At 55.7% G+C, this 20,523-nt stretch overlaps 2 protein-coding genes across 9 annotated transcripts in view; one reads left to right on the forward strand and one right to left on the reverse strand.

The window, feature by feature from the left end:
* NDEL1 (nudE neurodevelopment protein 1 like 1) overlaps positions 1–13,446 on the forward strand; it is a 28,288-nt gene extending 14,842 nt beyond the window's left edge. For 4 of the 5 annotated variants that reach the window (XM_027691501.1, XM_027691505.1, XM_027691504.1 and 1 more), the window contains 4 exons: positions 234–407; positions 1,195–1,286; positions 3,426–3,577; positions 11,978–13,446. In XM_027691501.1, the coding sequence (XP_027547302.1) occupies positions 234–407; positions 1,195–1,286; positions 3,426–3,577; positions 11,978–12,065 (506 nt within the window). In that variant the 3' untranslated portion in view covers positions 12,066–13,446. Of the gene's footprint in view, positions 1–233; positions 408–1,194; positions 1,287–3,425; positions 3,578–6,948; positions 6,984–11,977 lie in introns of all 5 variants that reach the window. The other variant, XM_027691503.1, reaches the window with a different exon arrangement.
* Positions 13,447–14,892: 1,446 nt separating this feature from the next.
* The window catches only part of MYH10 (myosin heavy chain 10), a 99,235-nt gene continuing 93,604 nt past the window's right edge, over positions 14,893–20,523 (reverse strand). For 3 of the 4 annotated variants that reach the window (XM_027691976.1, XM_027691974.1, XM_027691975.1), the window contains 5 exons: positions 20,002–20,125; positions 19,707–19,915; positions 18,554–18,662; positions 18,140–18,312; positions 16,432–16,576 (listed from right to left, as the gene is read on the reverse strand). In XM_027691976.1, coding sequence (XP_027547777.1) covers positions 16,432–16,576; positions 18,140–18,312; positions 18,554–18,662; positions 19,707–19,915; positions 20,002–20,125 — 760 coding nt within the window. Of the gene's footprint in view, positions 16,577–18,139; positions 18,313–18,553; positions 18,663–19,706; positions 19,916–20,001; positions 20,126–20,523 lie in introns of all 4 variants that reach the window. The other variant, XM_027691973.1, reaches the window with a different exon arrangement.

Here is a 20,523-nt window from a genome sequence, read left to right on the forward strand (position 1 = left end):
GGGCCAGGCAGGGCTGTTTGCTCCCTCCCTGCTCCCAGCTGGGATGGGAAGGGGTGGGATTGGGCTGTGACTGTTCTCAGGGGTGTCCCCACTGCTGGAGAATCCAGTTAATCCAGGATTGCTGCCAAGTGTCTCCTCTTCCTCTGTCCCAAATGAACAGAGAGAGTGTTTGTGAGAGAAATCAGTCTCTAATATATGTTTTTTGTGGATTTTTTCCTTTTTTCCATCCCCAGACTTAAGGCAGGAGCTGGCAGTGAGGGAAAGACAGCAAGAGGTGACCCGAAAATCAGCTCCCAGCTCTCCCACTCTGGATTGTGAGAAGATGGATTCAGCTGTCCAGGCCTCTCTCTCCTTGCCAGCCACACCTGTTGGAAAAGGATCAGAAAATAATTTTCCTTCCCCCAAAGGTACCATTCCCAGGAGCTGTGCCTGGGTGTTTGGCAGGATGTCCAGCCTGCTGACAAACCATGGTGCTCCACAGGGAATGTGGGTGTGGGGATAGGGGGATCCCACACCTGTGTTTAAATCCCAGGACACCATCAGGTGCATTTAAGGAGTAGGAAAAAAAGGAAAAGAGCATGGAAAAAGCATGGAAAAGAAGGGCAATGAAGCTCAGATATTGCTTTTGTGGGGGCAGGGGTTTGCACTGTGCAGTGGGTGCTGCAGTGGAGCGCTGAGGATATTTGGGATTGCAGGGAAATGCAGTGACTGATATTCCTGCTCCGGGTGGTGGGTGAAGGGTGTCAGGAATTCCAGAGTCTCTGTTCCCACACTGACTCTTGGGGGGTGCTGTTTTCTCCCTGAGGCAGTGGGATGTTAGTCCAGTCCCCTTCCCCCTCTGGAAGGCTCAGGACAGTCTCAGAGATTAATACATTATTTTTCAAATGAGAAGGAGCAGATTCCAGCAGGAGCTCTGGCTGGATTAGATGGATTGTGGTCAGTAGCCCTGCAGATGGAGAGTGCATGAACTCTGCATGTGGGGCTGCTGGGAACGAGGGCAGTGGGCAGGAATTAAGCTCTAGCATTTTTCCATGGCTGGTGATCGTGCAGTTATTGTGGGGTAATTGTATCAAGTGTCTGCAGCAGGATTTTAGATTTAACCTTTTTTTCATGTAGAAGTTGATTTATTTAATTTTTTTAAAAACCCTGAACTGTGGGGGAGTGGAGCATGGAATAACGTGTCTGTGTTTGCAGCTATACCAAATGGGTTTGGTACCAGCCCACTCACTCCTTCAGCCAGAATATCTGCACTCAACATTGTGGGAGATCTGCTACGGAAAGTGGGGGTGAGTGCTCTGAACTGCAGCTCTGGGCTCTCCCTGGGGCTTCTGTCCTTGTGCTCAGTCACAGCCTTGGCCTGTGCTGAGCTCGTGCTGTACCTTCCAAATCATCCACATTGTGTTTAGTTTGTTATAATTTTTTATATTATTTTGATTTGTAAAGCGAGTTCTGATGCCAGTTTGGGGGTGATTAAATTCATATTTGGGGTTAAAAGTTTCTCAAGGACACGAGGGTACAGGGTTAGGCACTGTCAGCTGCTTGTTCTGACCTCAGCTGGGGCCTGCAGCTCCCTCTCCCTCAGGCTCTGAGTGCCTGCTGACACCTGAGATCAGGGTCTCCTCATGTGAGATCTCCTCTTCTGGGCAGAGGTATTGAAAACTAAAATGAAAATTAAAAAAACCACCTAGAAAGCTTTGGTAAGAAAGTGAGAAAATAAATCGGGAGAAAGCCAAATGCTCCCATCTGTAGTTGGTGGGGAAGTGAAATGCATGAGCCTTTAAAGGGATTACTGCTGTAAGCAGGGAAGAAGTGGTTTAAACATCTGCTGCAGTGTTGTTCAGGGTTTTCAGCTGGACAAAGACATGAGTTTTGAGCTCTGAGGAGCTGGCTGATGAGCCTCAGGGGCTGTGTTGGAGTGGGAGCAGGGCCAGGCTCAGTGCTGGCTCTGCCCGGTGTGTGTAACCACCCTGAGCTGGGCAGGAGCTGCAGTGCAGACAGTTGTTTTAGCAAAGTTGGGAATGAAAAACTGCCTTTGCTGCTGCCTTTTGGAGCCAGTGAGCCTGTCCTGGGTTTGAAAGGGCAGCAGGACAGCTCTGGGTTACAGAGTGACATGTTTAAAAGGGGATCATTGTGAGTAAGAGTCTGCAGGGGATTTAGGGAGCTTAACCACAATCCCATATGATTACTCTGCAAGGACAGGAAATGCCAAATAAGCATGCTTCCTTCCCAGCCTCACACAGCCACTGACACACAGCTCCAGCCCAGGCACTGCTTACCAACAATTATAGGATGCTCAGGACCTGTTTGGGGTTGGCTGGGCCTCATCCCAAGCCTCAGACTCCCTGTCTCTGCAGGAATTTTCCCCTCAGCTTTCCTGCTCGCAGCTGAGACAGGGAATCACTTGGCCCAGATCCCAGTGGGCAGTGACAGGTGCTGTGTCACCCAGAGACAGGGATTGTCTGTAGCTGCCTGTATAGCCCATATTCCCTAAGGAAGCTTCCATGGATTCCTAGGAGAGTGTACAGTGCTCACTTACCTGTGGCAGCACTTCAGTGACCTGTCATTGGAATATTTGTGGAATGGGTCTGAACCCCACGTTTTTGGAGACAAATTTTAGTCTCCAGTCCATGGATTTGCTCCATGCACAGGGGATGTAAAGAGTAAGGACCTTCTGCCAGACCAGATGGACATTCAGGATAAGCCTCAGTCTGGGATAGTGGCAGGAAGGGCAGGTGATGTTCTGCAGGGAAGGAGGGAATCGGATTGTTGCTCTTCCTCCTGCCAGGAGTCAGTGGATGAGGCAGATCACTTTATACAGGGGGAAAAGATCTCACCAGGATTGCTTGGAAGTATCAGAGATGGAAGTGCAGAGATGGAAGACCATGGCTCAGCTGCTGCCTTTGCTTTGTCCTGACCCCTCTGTTCTGAGGTGTGGCAGTGGAGCTTTACAAACTGGCTTTGGTTTGCAGGCCAAGATTGAGAAAGAAATGCCAGGAGAAATTGTCCTGGTGAAAAAATCAACTTCTCAAATACACAGTCCCTCTGGAAAGCTGAGAATTCTGCTTTAGGCTCAGATTAGCTCATGGCAGCCTCACTGCAGCTGCCAAGGGAAGGGCTTTGGTAACTTCTGCTGGAGTTGGCTCCCTTATCTTGGGTAATTATTTCAAGGTTCATATGTTCTAAAATCTGAGCCCTCATGGAGCTGAGTAATGCCTGGCAGTCTGCATCAGCATCTGTGTGTTTCCTTTGTGGTTTGGGTGACAGAGGAAATGACAGCTTTGTTCCCATTTTTTTGCCAAAGGTGATCACACTGGAGTCCTGATCATGGCCATCCCGAGGTCGTGGCACAGCCTCACCTCCGTCAGCAAAATACTTCCTCCTAGTGGTTTTATTGTTTTGACATTATTTTTTCTCCCCTTTCACAGGCCTTAGAATCCAAATTAGCTGCTTGCAGGAATTTTGCAAAGGACCAGGCGTCACGGAAATCCTACATTTCAGGGAACGTCAACAGCGCCGTGATGAGCAGCAACAGCACCAAGTACCCACACCCAGGGCACACCTCCTTCTTCGACAAAGGGTGAGTGAGGGACAGCCCTGCCCTGCAGGGAACTGCATTTCAGCAGGACTTCTTCTTGTCTTGTCCTTGCCCACCACAGCTTCCATCCTATAGGACAAATAATCCATGGGGCCAAAGTCTCCAGGGCACAGGGAAGGTGCCGGTGCTGATTTCTGGAAAGCAAAGAGAAAAGCAAATGTGGTCGTCTCAGCTGGTGGGGTGGCACTGCCTGTTCTGTCCTGCTGCTGCCTCATCTTTGGTGGCTGTAAAACCAAACCCCAGGCAGAAAACCTGCTAGTGGTGAGTGTGGCCTTTGAGAGGATCCCGGGGAAGGAGATATGGAGTTGCCATCTCGGGGAAGCAGGGCTGGAGTTGCCATCTCGGGGAAGCAGGGCTGGAGTTGCCATCTCGGGGAAGCAGGGCTGGAGTTGCCATCTCAGGGAAGCAGGGCTGGAGTTGCCATCTCAGGGAAGCAGGGCTGGAGTTGCCATCTCAGGGAAGCAGGGCTGGAGTTGCCATAGCTCCTGGTGTGCTCTGGGGATGTGGGGGTTCCCTTGGCACAGCTGAGGGCAGGCAGGAGTGTTCACTTGCAGGGTGGAGCCCTGGGTGCTCACTTCCCTCTGCATTAGGGGAAGAGATAAACGTCACTGATGGTGTAATTGTGGCTGCTGGGGGGTGACAGGAACTGCTTGCATAGGAAAAACTACCTCATGTGACTTGCCCGTGGTCAGAGCTTCCTCTGGGATCCTGGGAAGTGGTTCCACAGGAGGATTTTCCCCAGTTCCTGGGAGCACAAGGGGTGTATGAGGGTGAAAAGCACAGTGGTACTGGGGGCAAAACACCCTCCCTGCTCCCTGCACCGTGGTGATATTCCATGTTAAACCTCACCCCAGTGCAGTTTAATGCTAATAGTCAGGACATGCTCAATCCTACATTTATTTTAGAGAATGAGATGAGCTGTTGCCAGTCTGAAGAGAGCCAGACAGCTTCCTACAGCCACCTCCTCAGCTGACTCCACTGCGTGTGGGGGCAGGCAGAGCTGCATCTTACAAACTGGCATTCAGGGCTTTTGGAGCCACTGCTGTTTGGAAGGGAAGAGTTTGGAGATTTAACAAAGTCATTGTCACGTGCAAATCAGACCTTAGGGGCTGTGAGTGTGCTGAGGGGGCCCTGCAGCCCCCCAGTGCTGGCAGGCCCTGCTGGGGAGGGATTGAGGCAGCTCTGAGGAGGCAACAGGGCTGAATTGAGTGTGGTGGGATCACTCAGCTGATTGCCCTGTGGGCTGGGGGTCACTCTGAATTACCCACGTTGTCATCACCCTTGTTATCTGTGCTGGTGCCTGCAGCAGGAGCAGGTTGTGGCTGAAAAAGGCTTAGAAACCTTGGCTCCTGAAGGAGCTGCAGCAGAGGTGGGTGTTGTTGGGCAGGAAAAGGGGTGGAAATGACTGATGGGCTCATGTGCAAGTTGCTGGAGACCCTGCAAGATAATCAGTTCAGCCACACAAGTGTGTCTGGGTTAGTCCTGCTTACTGCAGCCCAGACCTTTGGTAGCACTCAAAGCAGTCCTTCATCCCCTTCCTCTCCTTTTCTGCCAGTTCCTCACTGGCCAAGCCACACTCCTTGAATTGGAAGAAAAAAAAAAAAAAGTGAACTGGATTCCCTGGAACATGAGATCAGTGTTGGCAGCATGCAGCTCCCTGCACTGCTGGGCCTGCAGGAGAGGGGACAGGGTGTTGTGTTCCTTCTGGGCTGTCCCTTGGTGTGTGTGCAGGGTGGTGATACCTCTGCTCCATGGAGTTTTGCCGTATTTATTCCCTCACCTTTGAAGATTTGGGATTCTCTTTCCTGTATAAACAGCAATACTGCAGACAGTTCAGCTGGAAAACGTCCACACCCAAAGAGGAAGGATAGAAAGTAATTAAGAGAAGGTTCTATGCACAAATGGAGAAACACCCACAAGTGCTGTGCTGCTCAGAGCTCACCCTTTCTGGGGGGTGAATTCTGCACTCAGTGCTCAGATTTTGGAAAGCAGTAGCTTGTCCTTGTCCTCTGCACCCCTGTGTGCTGGCCCAGCAGGGTGGGTGGCCCAGGGCTGTCCCTCCCACTGGCTCCTGCTCCCCTGGGTGTCCCAGCTGTGCCCCTGAGGTGCTGGCAGTGTGTGCAGCTCCCTGCTCTGTGGCACTGGGGGCTGCACTGAGCTGTCCCCATGTGGGGTCAGCCCGTGGGGCCCAGCAGGGCAGTGGCTGAGCTCAGGCCATGCTGGGTGGGCACAAGGGGCTGAGGGGAGCCCTGCCCTTCCCTCTGCCCTTCCCTCCCCCTCTAATCCCCTGCACTCTCCTCCCTGCCCCTGAGTGGTGCTGGACCCTGAACCAGCCTCACATGGTTGTAGATGTGACCCAAGCTGCAGCCTCTGCCTGCAGAGCAGATGGTTGTTGGGTGGTGGGGTTGGGGCAGAGGTACCTCAGCCCCATCCTTACGGCTCTGTTTGCTTCTCTTCCTCTGCCATTCTGCTGGTTAAAGTGTTGGAGGAGTCTCCAGCTCTTGTCAAGCCCCTGCTCTTTGCCCTCCGAGTGGAGCTGGGCAGGAGCTGGAACAGGGCAGCAGTGCTGTAGGGGATGACAGCAGGGCTTGCTCCAGAGCTTTGCTGGAGAACTGGAAGAGTCAGGACTTCCCTACTTTATTCCAGCTCCCCAGTGTCTAGTGTGAGATGAGTTCCCTGCAGACTTGTTCCTTCAGGAACGTGCTGCTTCTGTCCAGGTGCCAGGGAATGGCAGAACAGCACCTGGAGATGTTCTTGGATAGATATTTGAGCTTTTTGCTGTTGTAATTGTTCTTAATTGGTTATTAAAGTCAGTCCAGTTTGGGAACAAAACAGCTCTGGCCATGAAGGGCCCTGCAGAGTCCTGGCACTGGGGTGCTTGTTCCTCAGGGCATCAACTCCTTGTTCCCCTTCTCTGCACTCTTGAATGCCAAAGTCCTTGGAGTTGATGTTTGTTCTTAGTTATTTATCTGAATCAGTTGGGCTTTGTTTTAATAAAACAAGCTGCAGTTTGAATGTGAGGAGCTTCTTGCACACTTGCAGCAGTGCCATGAAGCAAGTGGGTGTATCTGTTACCCACAGCCCTGCTCTGTGTACACCAGGCTGGGAATTCTGGCTCTTCTTTGGGTCCCTGGTCCACCCTATAAAAAGTTTCCCTGGAAAAGAGGGAACTGTGGCCAGCTCAGGTGAGTAATCCTGTAATGTGCCTGTGCAGAGCAGGGTCTCCCTAAGCAGAGGTCAAAGGTTTGCTGAGGTTTAGTTTAACACCTTTGCTTTGCCCCAGTTCCTGCATCAAGGGTTATGCTCAGGAATGTCTTTTTTGTGTACATAAACTTTCCCTTTCTCTCCACTAGGCGTGAAAAGGTCATATTCCCCACCTTGGTCATGGGTAAATGAATTCATTTGCACTGATCTGCTGCATGTTCTGTAACCTGGGGCTTGGGGGGCAGAGCTGGGCTCTGCTAACTGCACGAGGTAGTTCTTAGTGTCACACACTAATAGGCCCTGATCAAAGCCCAAGGCTGTAATCTCTCCTTCTCCTGACTTTAAATAAACCTCTCTGGTGCTGTGACCTGTTGCAAACATAAGCCTGAGTGCTGCTGCTTTCTTGATCTAATTAATACTTCAAGTACCTGCATGATTCTGATTGAACTGGGCACAGCAGGGACACAGAGGGAAGTGTTGCTGCTGTTGATGGAGTTCATCTTCAAAGTTTGCCCTTTGGTTGTGGTTTTCCTTCAGCATTTTGTGGCTCTGGACTTGTTGATGTGTGGGTGATGTGCTTCTGGCTGAAGGGAAGGCAAACAAGGGCTGGAGAGGGGGAGGACAGTGTGGGGAGGGACAGCAGTGCCCCTGCTCCATGTCAGCAGTCCTGCCCAGCACAGCCCTGGCAGCTGGAAGCAGCAGGAAGCAGCTGGAAGCACAGATGTGCCACAAGGCTGGGCAGGTCCAGGCCTCTGGGGATGGGGGTCCTGCACACAGGGCTCACAGCCCCACCTGCAGTGACAAAGGCCAGGCTGGTGTCCCTTCCCTGCCTCTGGAGGAGGTGTGGAGGGTTCCCTGTGCTGTCAACAAGGGCAGGTTCCTGCCAGTCTCCTCCTCCTCCTCTCACATCTCTTCTGGGGGTTCCTCAACCTCCTGGTGCTGTTGCTGCTGCCCAGGAGAGGAGGAGATGTGTGTTAGAGCCCTGACTTGTCTCAAAACTCACTTTTCCTCTGGTTTTCTTGTGGCTCTGCTCTCCAAGTGTGCTCTGACCAGCTCCATTCACCCTCCAGGCCGGGCTGTTCAGCTCCAGGGGAATCTTCTGCTGAGGTTTTGGTGGATACTTGGAGTTGAGGGAGTCTTGGAGATCAGGTGCCAAGTACAAAACAGCTTTGAAATGCTGTTTAATGAATCAAAATCTGTCATTAGCAATGAGGGCAGAGACTGTGGCTGGAAATGGGCACAGAGCCCATGGCACTGTAGGGACAAGGAGTCAGACACATCCACCAGGAACCACTGCAGGGCCATTTCCAGCTGCTTCTGCCTCTGTTTGGAGCACTGGAGCCTGGTTTCTTGGGAAGCCCAGAGCAGGGGCACATCACAGAGTGTCCTGGGGTGGGTCTGAGGGACAGGGATGGGGGAGAAGCAGGAGAGGGACCAGGTTGGGGTTAATCCCTGAGGGTTGTTCTCTGTGCAGCTCCTCCCATCTGAGACCTTGGAGACCAAGCACAAGGGCTTCTCTTCCCAGCTCTGGGAGCTCAGGCAGGACATTTTATTGGTTATTTTTAACAGTTGCTCTGTTTAAGGTGTTTTAATTTCCCTTCACTCTGGTTCTCACTGCAGCAATGCCGATTTCTTTCCTTTTTTTGTGTGTTTTCATGTTGCCACCAGAAATCCAAGGCTGGGTAAGACCTCCCTCAGCTCAGCCCCAGTGCCACCTTCCAGTATCCCCCAGTTGCTGCTGCTGTTTGGTGCCTTTTCCTGTGCCCCAGCACATCCAAGGTGCTGCTTTACCTTTATTTCTGCCCCCAGAGCAGGTTTGGGCTGGTGGGATGTGCTGAGCCCTGCAGGCAAGGGGCTCCTGGGGGGAGCTGCCTTCCTGCTTTCATTTTTTAATTAGCAAACAATGGAGAAATCTCAAAAGGCTTCTAAATAGGGTTTTCACCTTTCCCACCTTCAGCAGGAGGTTTCTGTGTGCAGTGCAGTGCTGGGAGCTCTCCACACCCCGTGCTGGGGGACACTGGGGACACTCAGTGCTCACAGCCCTTGCTGGCCTGGCCCTGCTCTGGGGCTCTGTGCCCTTCTTGTTTGGGGCATCACTGGATTATTTGTGACTTAAGCAGGGTTCTGGAATGTCTGTGTGGCATCTGGTCATGTCTGTGTGGCAACCTGGGCTACTGGAAGGTGTCCCTGCCCATGGATGATCTTCAAGGTCCCTTCCAACCCCAGCCAGCCCATGATTCTATTGTGCTGATCCTCTGGTGCCTTCATGGCTTGTTTGGGAGCCTCTGGAGGTGGGAGAGGCACCCAAGCTGTGAAACACATCCCTGTGCAGGAGCTGAGGGGGCAGAGAAGTGTCACCACCCCGAGGGAGAAGCACCTGCAGAGCCAGGAGGGACAGGAAGGTGTCCCAGGGCACAGTTTGGGAGCAGCTGGGCCCCAAACCCAGCAGTGTTTGAGCAGTTTGTGCTGCTGGGTTTGCCCATCCCTGGCACAGGCACACCTGAGGGATGGATTCAGATTTGTGGGGACAGAGAGGGGAACAGCAGGTGGCAGGGACATGGGGGGGACAGGGACACAAAGGTGGCAGGAACACAGGGGTGACAGGGATGTGGGAGGGCCAGGGGCATGGGGTGGCAGGGACTGGGGGGTGACAGATGAAGGTGACAGGGACATGGGGGTGCCAGGGGCACGGGGTGGCAGGGACAGAGGGCTGGCAGGGACACAGAGGTGCCCAGGGACATGGGGGTGGCAGAGGGAGGTGACAGGGACATGGGGGTGCCAGGGGCATGGGGTGGCAGGGACAGGGGGGTGCCAGGGGCACAGAGGTGGCAGGGGGCTGTGGAGGCAGTGGCTGAGCCCTGTGGGGACGTGTCCCCTCCTGCCTGGGCTGGGGGGCACCACAAGGACCTGGTGGCACCTGCTGGGGGCTCAGAGGGGACCAGTGGCCCTGCCCAGCTGCCCATCCCGCTGTGCCATGGCAGGAGCTGCCAGTGCTGGCCTGGCTGAGCTGCAGCCCCAGGCACTGTCCCAGGGTGGCTCTGCATTTAGTGCAGGGAATGTGGCAAATCCACGGAGCTTCACCGTGACTCCTCAAACACTTCCCGGCTCCTGCTGGTGGCTGGCACTGTTCTCCAGCCCTTTCCACATGGACACTTTAATCCTGTTTGGTGTTGGCTTTTCTGTGGTGGGTTTTTTCTCCCTGTCCTACTTGGCAGAGGTGTTTTCCAGCCGGTAACTCATTTGCAGAGTCATGTTGGGATCAGGTTGGCTCTGTGCCCTTCATCCAAACAGGAACAGGGAAATACATTTGTCCCCCAGCCTCTCCAGCAGCTCTTCACTGCAGGCAGGGAGGGGTTTGCCTTGGAACTGTAGCAGAGCAACACTCAAATGGGAGCTGAAGTTTCCAGCTGAGTGAGGAGGAGGTGAGAAAGGGAGTTTCTCCCTGCTCTGATCTGGTGCTGGGGTGTGGATGTTTCAGCCAGAGAGGGACAAGAGCAGCCTGGCTCAGGGTGTGAATCTGTCCTTGCTAGCAAGCAGTGAGCTTTTAGCTCTTCACCTGCTGTTCTGGGAGGATTTGGGAACTGCCCCTGCACTGGCAGCACCCTCCTGGCTGTGCTGGAAGGGTTTCTGGGACCCTGACCCAGGAGGAGCAAGGTCAGCAGGGAACATCAGCTGCATGGGAATGGTGTGCTGTGCTAAAGGGAGCGTGGGAATGGCTTCAAACTGCCAGAGGCAGGGTTAGATGGGATATTGGGAAGAAATTGCTCCCTGTGAGGGTGGGGAGGCCCTGGCACAGGTTGCCCAGAGAAGCTGTGGCTGCCCCATCCCTGGAAATGTCCAAGGCCAGGTTGGACGGGGCTTGGAGCAACCTGGTCTAGTGGAAGGTGTCCCTGCCCATGGCAGGGGTGTTGGAACTGAGTGGCCTTTAAGGTCCCTTCACACCCAGAGCAGTGTGTGATGCTGTGAACAGCCCTGCCCTGCCCTGGGGTCACTGCCATGTGTCCCTGAGGCAGCAGTGGCATTGAGCAGGATGTGGCCTTCCAGGTTCAGCCTGGAGCCTCCCACTCCCAGGAGGGCTTTTCCCCCATCAGCAGAGCCCTCACACTGCTTTTCCTGCTCCCTTCCCCCTGCAGCCCAGGCTGTCTCCTGAAGTGTCCCTGCACAAACAGCTCTGCCAGGACACATCCCAGTGGCACCTTCTGGGGTGCTGGTGGCCCAGGCAGAGCTGGGGACACTGGGGACAGTGCTGCAGGGTGGGACATCGAAGCAGGACCTGCCCTGCCCTTCAGGGGTGTGAGGGTTCCCCCCACAGACCCCCACATTAGAGCAGGGTGCTGGTCTGGGACAGCAGTGGGTGTGGATGTGCTGCTCCAGGGATGGAATCACTCCTGGTGTCCGGGCTGGGGGGAGCTCAGGGGGTGGTGACCCTGGACAGGTCTGTCAGAGCCAGCACAGAGCAGAGATGGCAGAGCTGCCAGACCCACCCACTGCTCTCCCAGCCCACCAGGAATCAGGTTCTCCACACCTCCAGCAGCAGCCTGGGGGAGGGGGGAGCCCCTGGATCCCGGGGGTGGAGGGTCCCGGAGCTGCTGCTGCATCCCGGTGGGATCAGTGAGCACAGAGGGAGCTCTGCTGGGCTTCACCACGAGCTCTGTGTGTGTGTCTGTCCCTTCCCGGGGCAGAGCCTTTGTCCCCAGCCCCGAGGGACACGGGGACAGAGGTGGCACCGGCCCCAGCCCTGGGGCACAGCCCGTGGTGACACAGCCCCGGGACTGTGCCTTCCTCGGGAACCTCTGCCCACTGCGGGCACTGAGTGCCAGGGAAGGGACAGGCACAGGGAGCTGATGGTGGGAACAAGCCTGAGAGCTGCTGGCCCCGGCCCTTGAGCTGCACAGACCCACAGAACCCAGAGGGCTCAGGGTCTGGGCAGGAGCCACTTGTCCTGCCGGGCTGGTCCCGTCCCCAGCACATCCCTGCTCCAGGGCTGGGCACCCACCCGGCAGCTGGAGGCGGGACCCGTGTCCCGGTCATATCCTGGCCCTGCTCCTGCTCTCCCCGGGCTGCCAGGGATGAAGGGGGAGGAGAGGGGTCGGTTTTTCAGCTGCTGGTGAGGGGGAGGTGGGCAGTGCCCTGTCCCTGTGCTGCTCCTCCCTGACGCGTCTCTCTTGTCGTTTCCAGGGCAGTGAACGGCTTTGACCAAGGGCCCCCCGGGCTGGGAGCCTCCCGACCGTCCTCGGCGCCGGGAATGCTCCCCCTGAGCGTATGAGCCGCGGGGGGAGCGCTTGGACTCGTGTTTGCTTTTCTCAGCCCAGCAAGAGAAGAACTGCTCCCAATTCCTCCCCCTTCCCACCCTGCTGGAACATGACCCCGAGAGGAGACCCCGAGCTCACGGCCCTCCCCGTCCTGTCAATACAGTTTGTTTTCTCTGTCGCTGTAGTGGACGTTCTGTGCCCCACGAGCTGCCACTCCCAGGGCTGTGTTTGGGGGCACACGCGAGTCCTGCTCCTCAGCCCCCGGCCCTTTGCTTCCTCTCTGCTCTGTTTGACTCGAGCACTGGCCGCTCCTCGTCCAGGCTCCCCCATCCCTGCAGCTCTGCCCTCCCGGGAAGGCTCAGACCCCTGGAAAGGGGCCCTGGGGGAGGGTGGGCGATGGCACTTGGGGCGTTGGCACCTGGGAAGTGGCTCCAGGGGGGTGTCTCAGTCCCGGCTGCCCCAGTGACTGTGTTGGAGCCGGCCTGGCTGGAGGAGCCCATCCCAGTGGCACAGGTGGGCACACACAGCAGGGCCGGGCTCCTCGGGGGCAGGGAGGTGGCAGCACAGATGCCACAGATGCCCTGGGGGGAGCTGGCAGGGCTGAGCTGTTCTCCTGTGGCTCCTGCCCCGGGGCAGGGCCGTGTCCGGGTGCTGTGCCCTCAGGTGTCCCCTGGCCCTGCCCCACTGGCCCGGCCTCCCCCTCACAGCTCCACAGCAGCTCCAGGAGAGCATTAGGGAGCCCCTGCTGCAGCTGCCCCACTGCCCATGAACCCCCAGACCCTGTGACCGTCCCCCCCCTGCTCTGCCCCGTGTAGGACCGGAGTGTCCAGTGTCCCCTGCAGGTTCTGTGACAGCGTTGGGCGACTGTGGGACCTTGTGGGTCCTTGAAGCGACACATTTGTGGGATTTCTCTGTCCATGTGCCTCGGGGTCGGTGGGTTTTCAGCCTGAACCAGCGAAGGGAGCGGGGGCGGAGCTGGGGGTGCTGAACTCCCTGTTCTGGGCTGGTCCAGCACGTTCAGGGGCTCTGCAGCTCCCAGGGGGTTTAGTGATGAGCGCTGATTAAAACCATTGGCCCCGCAGTGGAGGTGGGATGTGCCCCTTTGCCCTTAGGGTTTGTATGGTCCTTCCTTCCTGTGCATCCTCTGCTGCATTTGACTGTTTACATTTGTTTTATTGTACATAGATTTGTAAACATAATACCTTTGCCTGAGGTCTTTGTACATAACTTGGGCTTTGTAGCTTTATTTATTCAGCCTCTCTCTGGCATGTTTCTGTAGGATGTACCGTTCCACCCTGGTGCCACAGCCATGATGTGGTTTCAAAAAAATGAAAACAAATGAGAGTAATCTTCCAAAAATAAAGTTCTTTTAATGTGGAATCAGTGGATTTTGCAGAACTGGTGGCTGTGGCTCTATTTTGTCCCATAGGGTTTTTTTGCCAAGTGCAGGGAAGGGGCCAGTGCTGAGGTGCTCCCGTTATCCCACGCCCCTTCCCTTGGGAATGTTGCTCCATAGCTCAGTTTGGGCACGTGGGAACAGCCACTGCTGGAGCTGGGGCTGAGCAATCACCTGTCCCAGAGCAGCCTCTGCTGCCGGCACTGAATTCCCCAGTGGTGCAGTGGAACACGGTGGGGTCAATATTTAATTTGGGGAGGAACCTTGGGAAGTGTTGGAAGCTCCAGCTGCCAGCCGGGGATTTTTGTCTCCTCGGAGCAGCTGGAAGATGTTTCCTCTGCAGAGGAGCCGCGCTGGGGCCCTTCCCGGGGAGCTCCATCCCCTCCCAGCTGTGGCCCCTCCCTGTCCCCGCGGCTGTGCCGGACACACGGGCCGGTGCTGCCGCTCCCAGGCCGCCGGGATATCGGGATCGGCTCCAGCCCCGGCGCTCCCGGGACACGGCGCTGGAGCTCCGGCCCTGGGGCAGCTCTCCAGTCTCCCCTGCCCGCCCCAGGGTCGGGGCTGCTGCCCAGGCTGGCCCTGAACCCCTACGGACACAGTGGGCAGCACATCCTGTTCCTCCTGGGAAGCTCCTTCCAGAGCATCCTGAACCGATCCAGGCCCAGCTCCCTCCCGCGGGCAGTGCCCTGAGGGGAGCGGGGTCACCCTCCCTGCGGTGCCCCCTCGCAATGCCCAGCTCAGAGAGCCTCGTTCTCTCCTCCAGCCCTGCCAGAGGCAGGGACAGCCTTCCCTCAGCGCCCGTTCCCTCCTCAGCCCCCGCTCCTCCGCAGCACGAGGAGCAGCAGCCGGGGAGGGGAAGGAGCACCTGAGGAAAAGGTGCCCAGGACTGACTCGGGTTCCAGGAGCTCGTGCCTGGGACCAGCCCTTGTCCCCAGCAGTCCCTCCATGCTGGGAGGCTCCCAGGGCCCAGTCAGGCTGCCTGAACTACAGGTACCATGGGAAGGGTGGGAGCAGCAGCCCCCCCTGCCCCCTCCAGCTGCCCCCCCCCCCCCCCCCCCCCCCCAGCTCATTCCCTCAGCGTGTTTTTAACCCACTCCCCTCCCCAGGGCCCACCCTGGTCCCAGACCCAGCCCCAAGCCCCCACCCAGGACCAGCCCCTGCAGCTCTGCCCCCCTCGGCCTCAGCTGCCCCTCCCTCCTGCTCCAGCTCTGCTTTCCCCTGAGGCAGGTTCTCCACCCCAGGACCCCCCAGAACTGCCCTGGACAGAGCCCAGACCCTGCTAAAGGCAGAAGGGGGGGCTGTGCCTGTGCCCTGAGCTCCCTTTGTGCTCCAGTGGCGTTTCAAAGGCAAAGGCTCAGCTCTGACCCAGCCATTGATGCTGTATTTTAGGTCAAAATAAAAGGAAAAAAAAAAACCCAAGCAAATAAAACAGGAAGAAGGGAAAAGGCAGCTTCCAGTCATATCTCCTTTATTAAGGTCTATGCCAGCCTCGGGAGAGCTCTTCCAGTAAGTAAACAGAGCAGGCGGCCGCATCTAGAATGAATAAATTTATTGTCTTACAAAAATCATTGTCTAGAAATATGGGTATACAAGAAAACAAGATATTTGCAGTCAGACGCCTGGTGGTCAACAGCCAGTTTGATTAAAAATATCCAAACACACACAACAAAACCTTTGCGACAGATGTTAAAGCTTTGAACCAAAAAAAGGGAAATCCATGGGTTTTGAGCATGTGGCAGAGGAAATTTCCTAGTTAACACTGATTCATTGTCACTAATATCAATAATACCACTTGGACTAGAGAGGTACATGATATGAAGCACAGTCAAAATTAATACATTAAATCATTGTTATATAGGCAAATTATATATGTAACGTTGTCTTAGTACTGTAGTGTCTAAGGCACTTTCTGTAATGTCAGTTTTCAGCTATTTCAACAAAAAGAACGCTAACTACTCACTGTAATACTGCTCAAAATAAAAAAAACAACAACAAAACAACAACAAAAAAAAAGGATTCACATCCACTGGCATGTTAACTCGTAGGCAGGCAACATCCATCCATCCACCACGGGAGCCCTGGCCCCCACAAACCCCCCGGGCCCGCAGGACTCCCAGGGGGCTGCCAGGGGGTCCCAGAGCCTCCTGCACGTGCAGCCACTCGGCTCCACGGCCTGGCTCAGCCTCACGTTAATAAATTAGCTTTGCCTGTGTTGTGTGTTTAATTCCCACTGGTGTTCACATTAAAGGAGCCTGGATATCTACAGGGAGGGCTCTGAGCTCACGGGTCTGTACAGGGGGACGGGGACCCACCTGGGTGTGCCTGGACTGCATGAACACGAACGGATGGAGCAGGTGCTGAGAACACTTCAAATGGTATTGCAGGTTAAAAAAATGGACACTACTCACTCATCCCTACACTTCCCTCTAACACTTCCCAAGGCCGTTTCACAGTTCACTCACGGATTGTGTGCGGATCACAACAAGGAGGAGAAAAGAAAAGATACAGGTGCGGTTTGGTCTTCACTGATCCAAGAGACTCAGCCCAGCCAGGGGCCGGCGAGCCCGGGAGCCTGGAAGGATGCTGGACACAAGGCATGCATAGCCATGGCAAGGGGTCTGTCCCGGCCACCCACCCGCTGGGAATGACGGTTCTGGATTGATAAAAAAAAGTTTCATCCTTCACATGATGCTTTTAGAAAATGGCTTTACAATGAGTTATCTGGAAAAAAGAGATGCACTGAACAGAGACGATCCCGGTTGTTCGCTATATATAAAAAAAGCAGTTGTACCTATATCTGAAGCAGGGTACAGTGTGGTGAGGCTGGAGAGCCTTAAGACATGGTTGACCTATGATAAGGAGCCTTGTAGCACATGCCGACGGGTCGTAAGGCAGGTTTGGGGCCACAAGGCAGTTTGGTGGCAGGACAGTCCTGTGCTCCTGCCGGCGGGGCTGGAGAGGTCTCTGCATGCAAAGGGGGGGCTCTACTCGGCGGGGGCGGGCGGAGCCTCGTTCACGTCGCTGCCTTTGCTCTCGGCATCGTCGTCCGACAGCTCCAGGGAGGCCCCTTCGATGTGCAGCTGCCGCCGCCCGGAGCGGCTCGAGGAGAAGGTGATGGGTCCCCCCCTCCTGCAAAGCACAGCAGGGATTGCTGGGGGGTCCTGCCCAGCCCACAGAGTCATCCCAGAGTGGTTTGGGTTGGATGGGACCTCAAAGGTCATCTCCTCCCAACCCCCTGCCATGGGCAGGGACACCTTCTACTGAAGAATCCCAGAACGTGCTGAGCTGGAAGGGACCCACAAGGATCATCGAGTCCAACTCCTGGCCCTGTACAGGCCCATCCCCAAGAGTCACCCCCTGTGCCCCAGAGGATCAGCCAAACCCTCCTGGAGCTCTGGCAGCCTTGGGGCTGTGCCCACTGCCCTGGGGAGCCTGGGCAGTGCCCAACCAGCCTCTGGGGGAAGAACCTTTGGCTGAGATCCAACCTGAGCCTGCCCTGACACAGCTCCAGCCATTCCCTGGCTGCTGTCCCTGGTCCCCCCAGAGCAGAGCTCAGTCCCTGCCCCTCCTCTGCCCCTGCCCAGGAAGGTGGAACTGCAATGAGGTCTCCCCTCAGTCTCCTCCAGCTGAACACACCAAGTGCCCTCAGTGTCCTCATATGGCTTCAAATCAAGGCTCTTCCCTAGCCCAGGTTGCTCCAAGGCCTGTCCAACCTGGCCTTGGACACTTGCAGGGATGGGGCAGCCACAGTTTCTCTGGACAACCTGTGCCAGGGCTTCACCACCCTCACACGGAAGAATTCCTTCCCAACATCCCCTCTAACCCTGCTCTCTGTCAATTTAAATGCATTTCCCCTTGTCCTGTCCCTCCAGGCCCTTGTCCAAAGTCCCTCTCCCGCTCTCTTGGAGCCCCTTCAGGTACTGAAAGGTCACAGTGAGGTCACCCTGGCAGCCCTCCCTGCTCACAGGAATGTGGCAGCTCAGCACCAGGTCACCCAAGGGGAAAATTTCCACAGGGAGTCTCAAACCTCTCCCCTGCCCCAGGAGCCATCACCAGTGTGCTCCAACACCTCTGGCATTCCTGCTTGGTTTATGCCATCACCTTAATTTTGCAAGTCCCAAATAATTTAAAATGCTGTCTCTGTAGGAGCACCAAGCACAGACCAAGCAATGAAGAGAGTGGGTTCTCTCAAAATCTCCAACAGCTGCTTGGTGAAGCTCAGCTCAGCTCAGCACCCTTGAGCCAGGCCCAGCAGCTCAGCCCCTCTGTGCCTCCTGCCATGGCCTGTGAGCTGCAGCTGCCCCAGCCCTGCTGCCTCCCCCTGTCCCTGACACACACCCTGACCCCAGAGACCTGCTCTCAAAGAACTGCTGCAACACTCCCACCAGTGCAGGTGGGAAAACAGGATCAGAACCAGCCACTAGAGGAGCACAACTGAGCCACGTTCTGTCACATGTACCTACAGAGACCCAGGGAAGCTGCCAACATAAACTCCAAAGAGTTTGAGCTCAAGAGCTGTCAGAATATCCCTGTGCTGTGGCAGCTTCACCAGGCTCAGTCCTCAGTTCCCAGCAGGCTCCAGTCTGACCCATTCCCTCATATCAGGAGCTCCTGCAGTTCCCCAGCTGGGTGCTCCCCAAGGATGAGTCTGTGGGCTCCCACGGGCTGGGATGACTCCCTGCTGGCACTCACCTTAGCCTGTTTTTGAGGGTGCTGACCTCCCTGCTCAGCCCCTCGTTGGCCTCCGTGGCGTCATCCAGCTCCCGCTGCAGTTTGCGCCGGGACGCGTTGGCCCGAGTGGCCTCTTCCTCTGCCTCCTCCAGCTGCCTCTTGAGCTGCTTCATCCTGGCATTGGCCTTTTCCATCTGAAACACCAAGCCAAGTACTTGGGATCACACCAGAAAGCTGCTCCCCATGACCCCTCCCCACCGCCAGCCTCACTGCAGGCTCAGCCTGCACCCCTGAGCTGGGAACACCACGGAGCTCCCGGGCCTGGCTTAGTCACCAAGGTAGATTCCCTCGGATATTTTCATTACAATTCTTCACAAGCCCTTCCTACCCAAAGGAGGTTTTATTGGCCTGTTCAGAGGAACAGCCCCCACCCACCTGCTCCTTGTACTGGTCAGCGTGGCGACGCTCGTCCTCCACCTGCATGAACACCTCCTTCAGCTTCTTCTCCGTGCGCCGCACCAGCTTGTTGGCAGCTGCTCTTTCCCTGGAATAACCAAAAGCCATCATTTGTGCCAGTACTTGAAGGCTGGGAATACAAGTTCTGTTCCTCCTGAAGGCTCTTGTTGTGTAACTGGTACCAGAGTCCTCAGAACCTGCCTGGCACCAGCAGTGGGAGGGACTCAGTGCTGTGCCAGGGACTGGCTGGGATTGTAGAATGTTAAGGAGTTAGAATGGACTATAAAGATCATTTAAACCCAAGACCCTCTGCCACGGGCAGGGACACTTTCCACTAGACCAGGTTCCTCAAGGCCTTATCCAACTTGGCTTTGAATACTTCCAGGGATGGGGCAGCCACAGCTTCTCTGGGCAACCTGTGCCAGGGCCTCCCCACCCTCACAGTAAAACATTTCTTCTTAATATCTCTCCTAAATTTCCCCTTTTAATTTGTACCCATTACTCCTGCAGCTCTCAGAGCACAAAGCCTTAGTCCTGGAGTGATGTGAGCATGGAAAGAGGGCTCAGAGGGTGCCTTCACAAGGACATTGGACAAAGGAACTTTAAAGTTATGCTAACCACTAACATGGTTCTGCTGCAGAGCCCAGAGCACAGAAAGAACACAGGTGGTGGTAGGACAGCCCCACCTGCAGATTTGGGGAGTAGCCAGCTAAAAAAAATTAATTTTGAGAACCAGGATTGCAAGGATGGATAATTCCCTGCAGAAAGATTTCTGGAGAGCACAGGATTCAGCTCAACTCAAACTGTCCCACCTAAGCTGTTCCTCTAACCAAGAGACCAGGGGTCTCAAAGGGACATTTCATCTCGTCTCAAGTAACTTCTGCAGCACCTTGTGGCTCCTGGGACATCAGCCAACATGTCCCAGAGTTCATTCAGCTGTTAGGAAGCAAACTGATTCTGAAACTTTCAAGCCCAGTTACTTTACAGCTGCCTTGTTAAGGGGTGTCCCCTAAGCAGCAGTTTCCAGACAATAAACCTGTGCTCTGAGTTCACATCTCAGTCCTACACAAAGTTCGGGCGTGGGAGTTTCAGGCATTCCACTGACACAGGTAAACCAGATTTTATCCCTTACTTGGCTTCCTGCTCAAGCTGTTCTTCGAGCTGTGCAATCTTGGCTTCCAGGGTGGAAATTGTTGCCTTGAATTTGGACTTCACAGAGCCCTCCAGTTCCTGCAGCTTGGCCTTCAGCTCCTTGTTCTGCCTCTCCAGCTGCTGCCGGGCGTTCTCGCTCTTCTGGGCGGCGCTGCGCTCCCCGGCCAGCTCCGAGTTGAGCGTGTCCACCTTCCAGGGGAACACGGGGTCACTCAGGGCCACCCAGAGCCTCCCCTGAGCTGCCCACCCAACCCAGACTGCCACCCCAGGGGCACCTGCAGCGTGGTCTTTCGGAAGCGCTCATTGAGCAGCTCCATGTTGCTCTGCTCCTCCTCCAGCTCCTCCTCCAGCTGAGCAATCCGAGCTTCCAGCCGGCGCTTCTCGTCCAGCAGCGCTGACCTGGAGAGGGGAGTGGGGTCAGCACGTGTTCAGAGCCAACAGAGCTACTGGGTACTTTATTTAGAGTCATGGAATCTCCTGAGTTGGAAGGACCCACAAGGATCATCCAGTTCAACCCCTGGCCCTGCACAGACACCCCAACAATCCCACCCTGTCCCTGAGAGCGTTGTCCGAACCCTCCTGGAGCTCTGGCAGCCTTGGGGCTGTGCCCACTGCCCTGGGGAGCCTGGGCAGTGCCCAACCAGCCTCTGGGGGAAGAACCTTTGCCTGAGATCCAACCTGAGCCTGCCCTGACACAGCTCCAGCCATTCCCTGGCTGCTGTCCCTGGTCACAGTGAGCAGAGCTCAGTGTTGTCCCTCCTGAGGAAGCCGGGGGCTGCTCTGAGGGTTCCCCTCGC

Source organism: Neopelma chrysocephalum, unplaced genomic scaffold (genome assembly GCF_003984885.1).
Source record: "Neopelma chrysocephalum unplaced genomic scaffold, ASM398488v2 Primary Assembly neopelma1_84, whole genome shotgun sequence".
Classification (NCBI taxonomy): domain Eukaryota; kingdom Metazoa; phylum Chordata; class Aves; order Passeriformes; family Pipridae; genus Neopelma; species Neopelma chrysocephalum.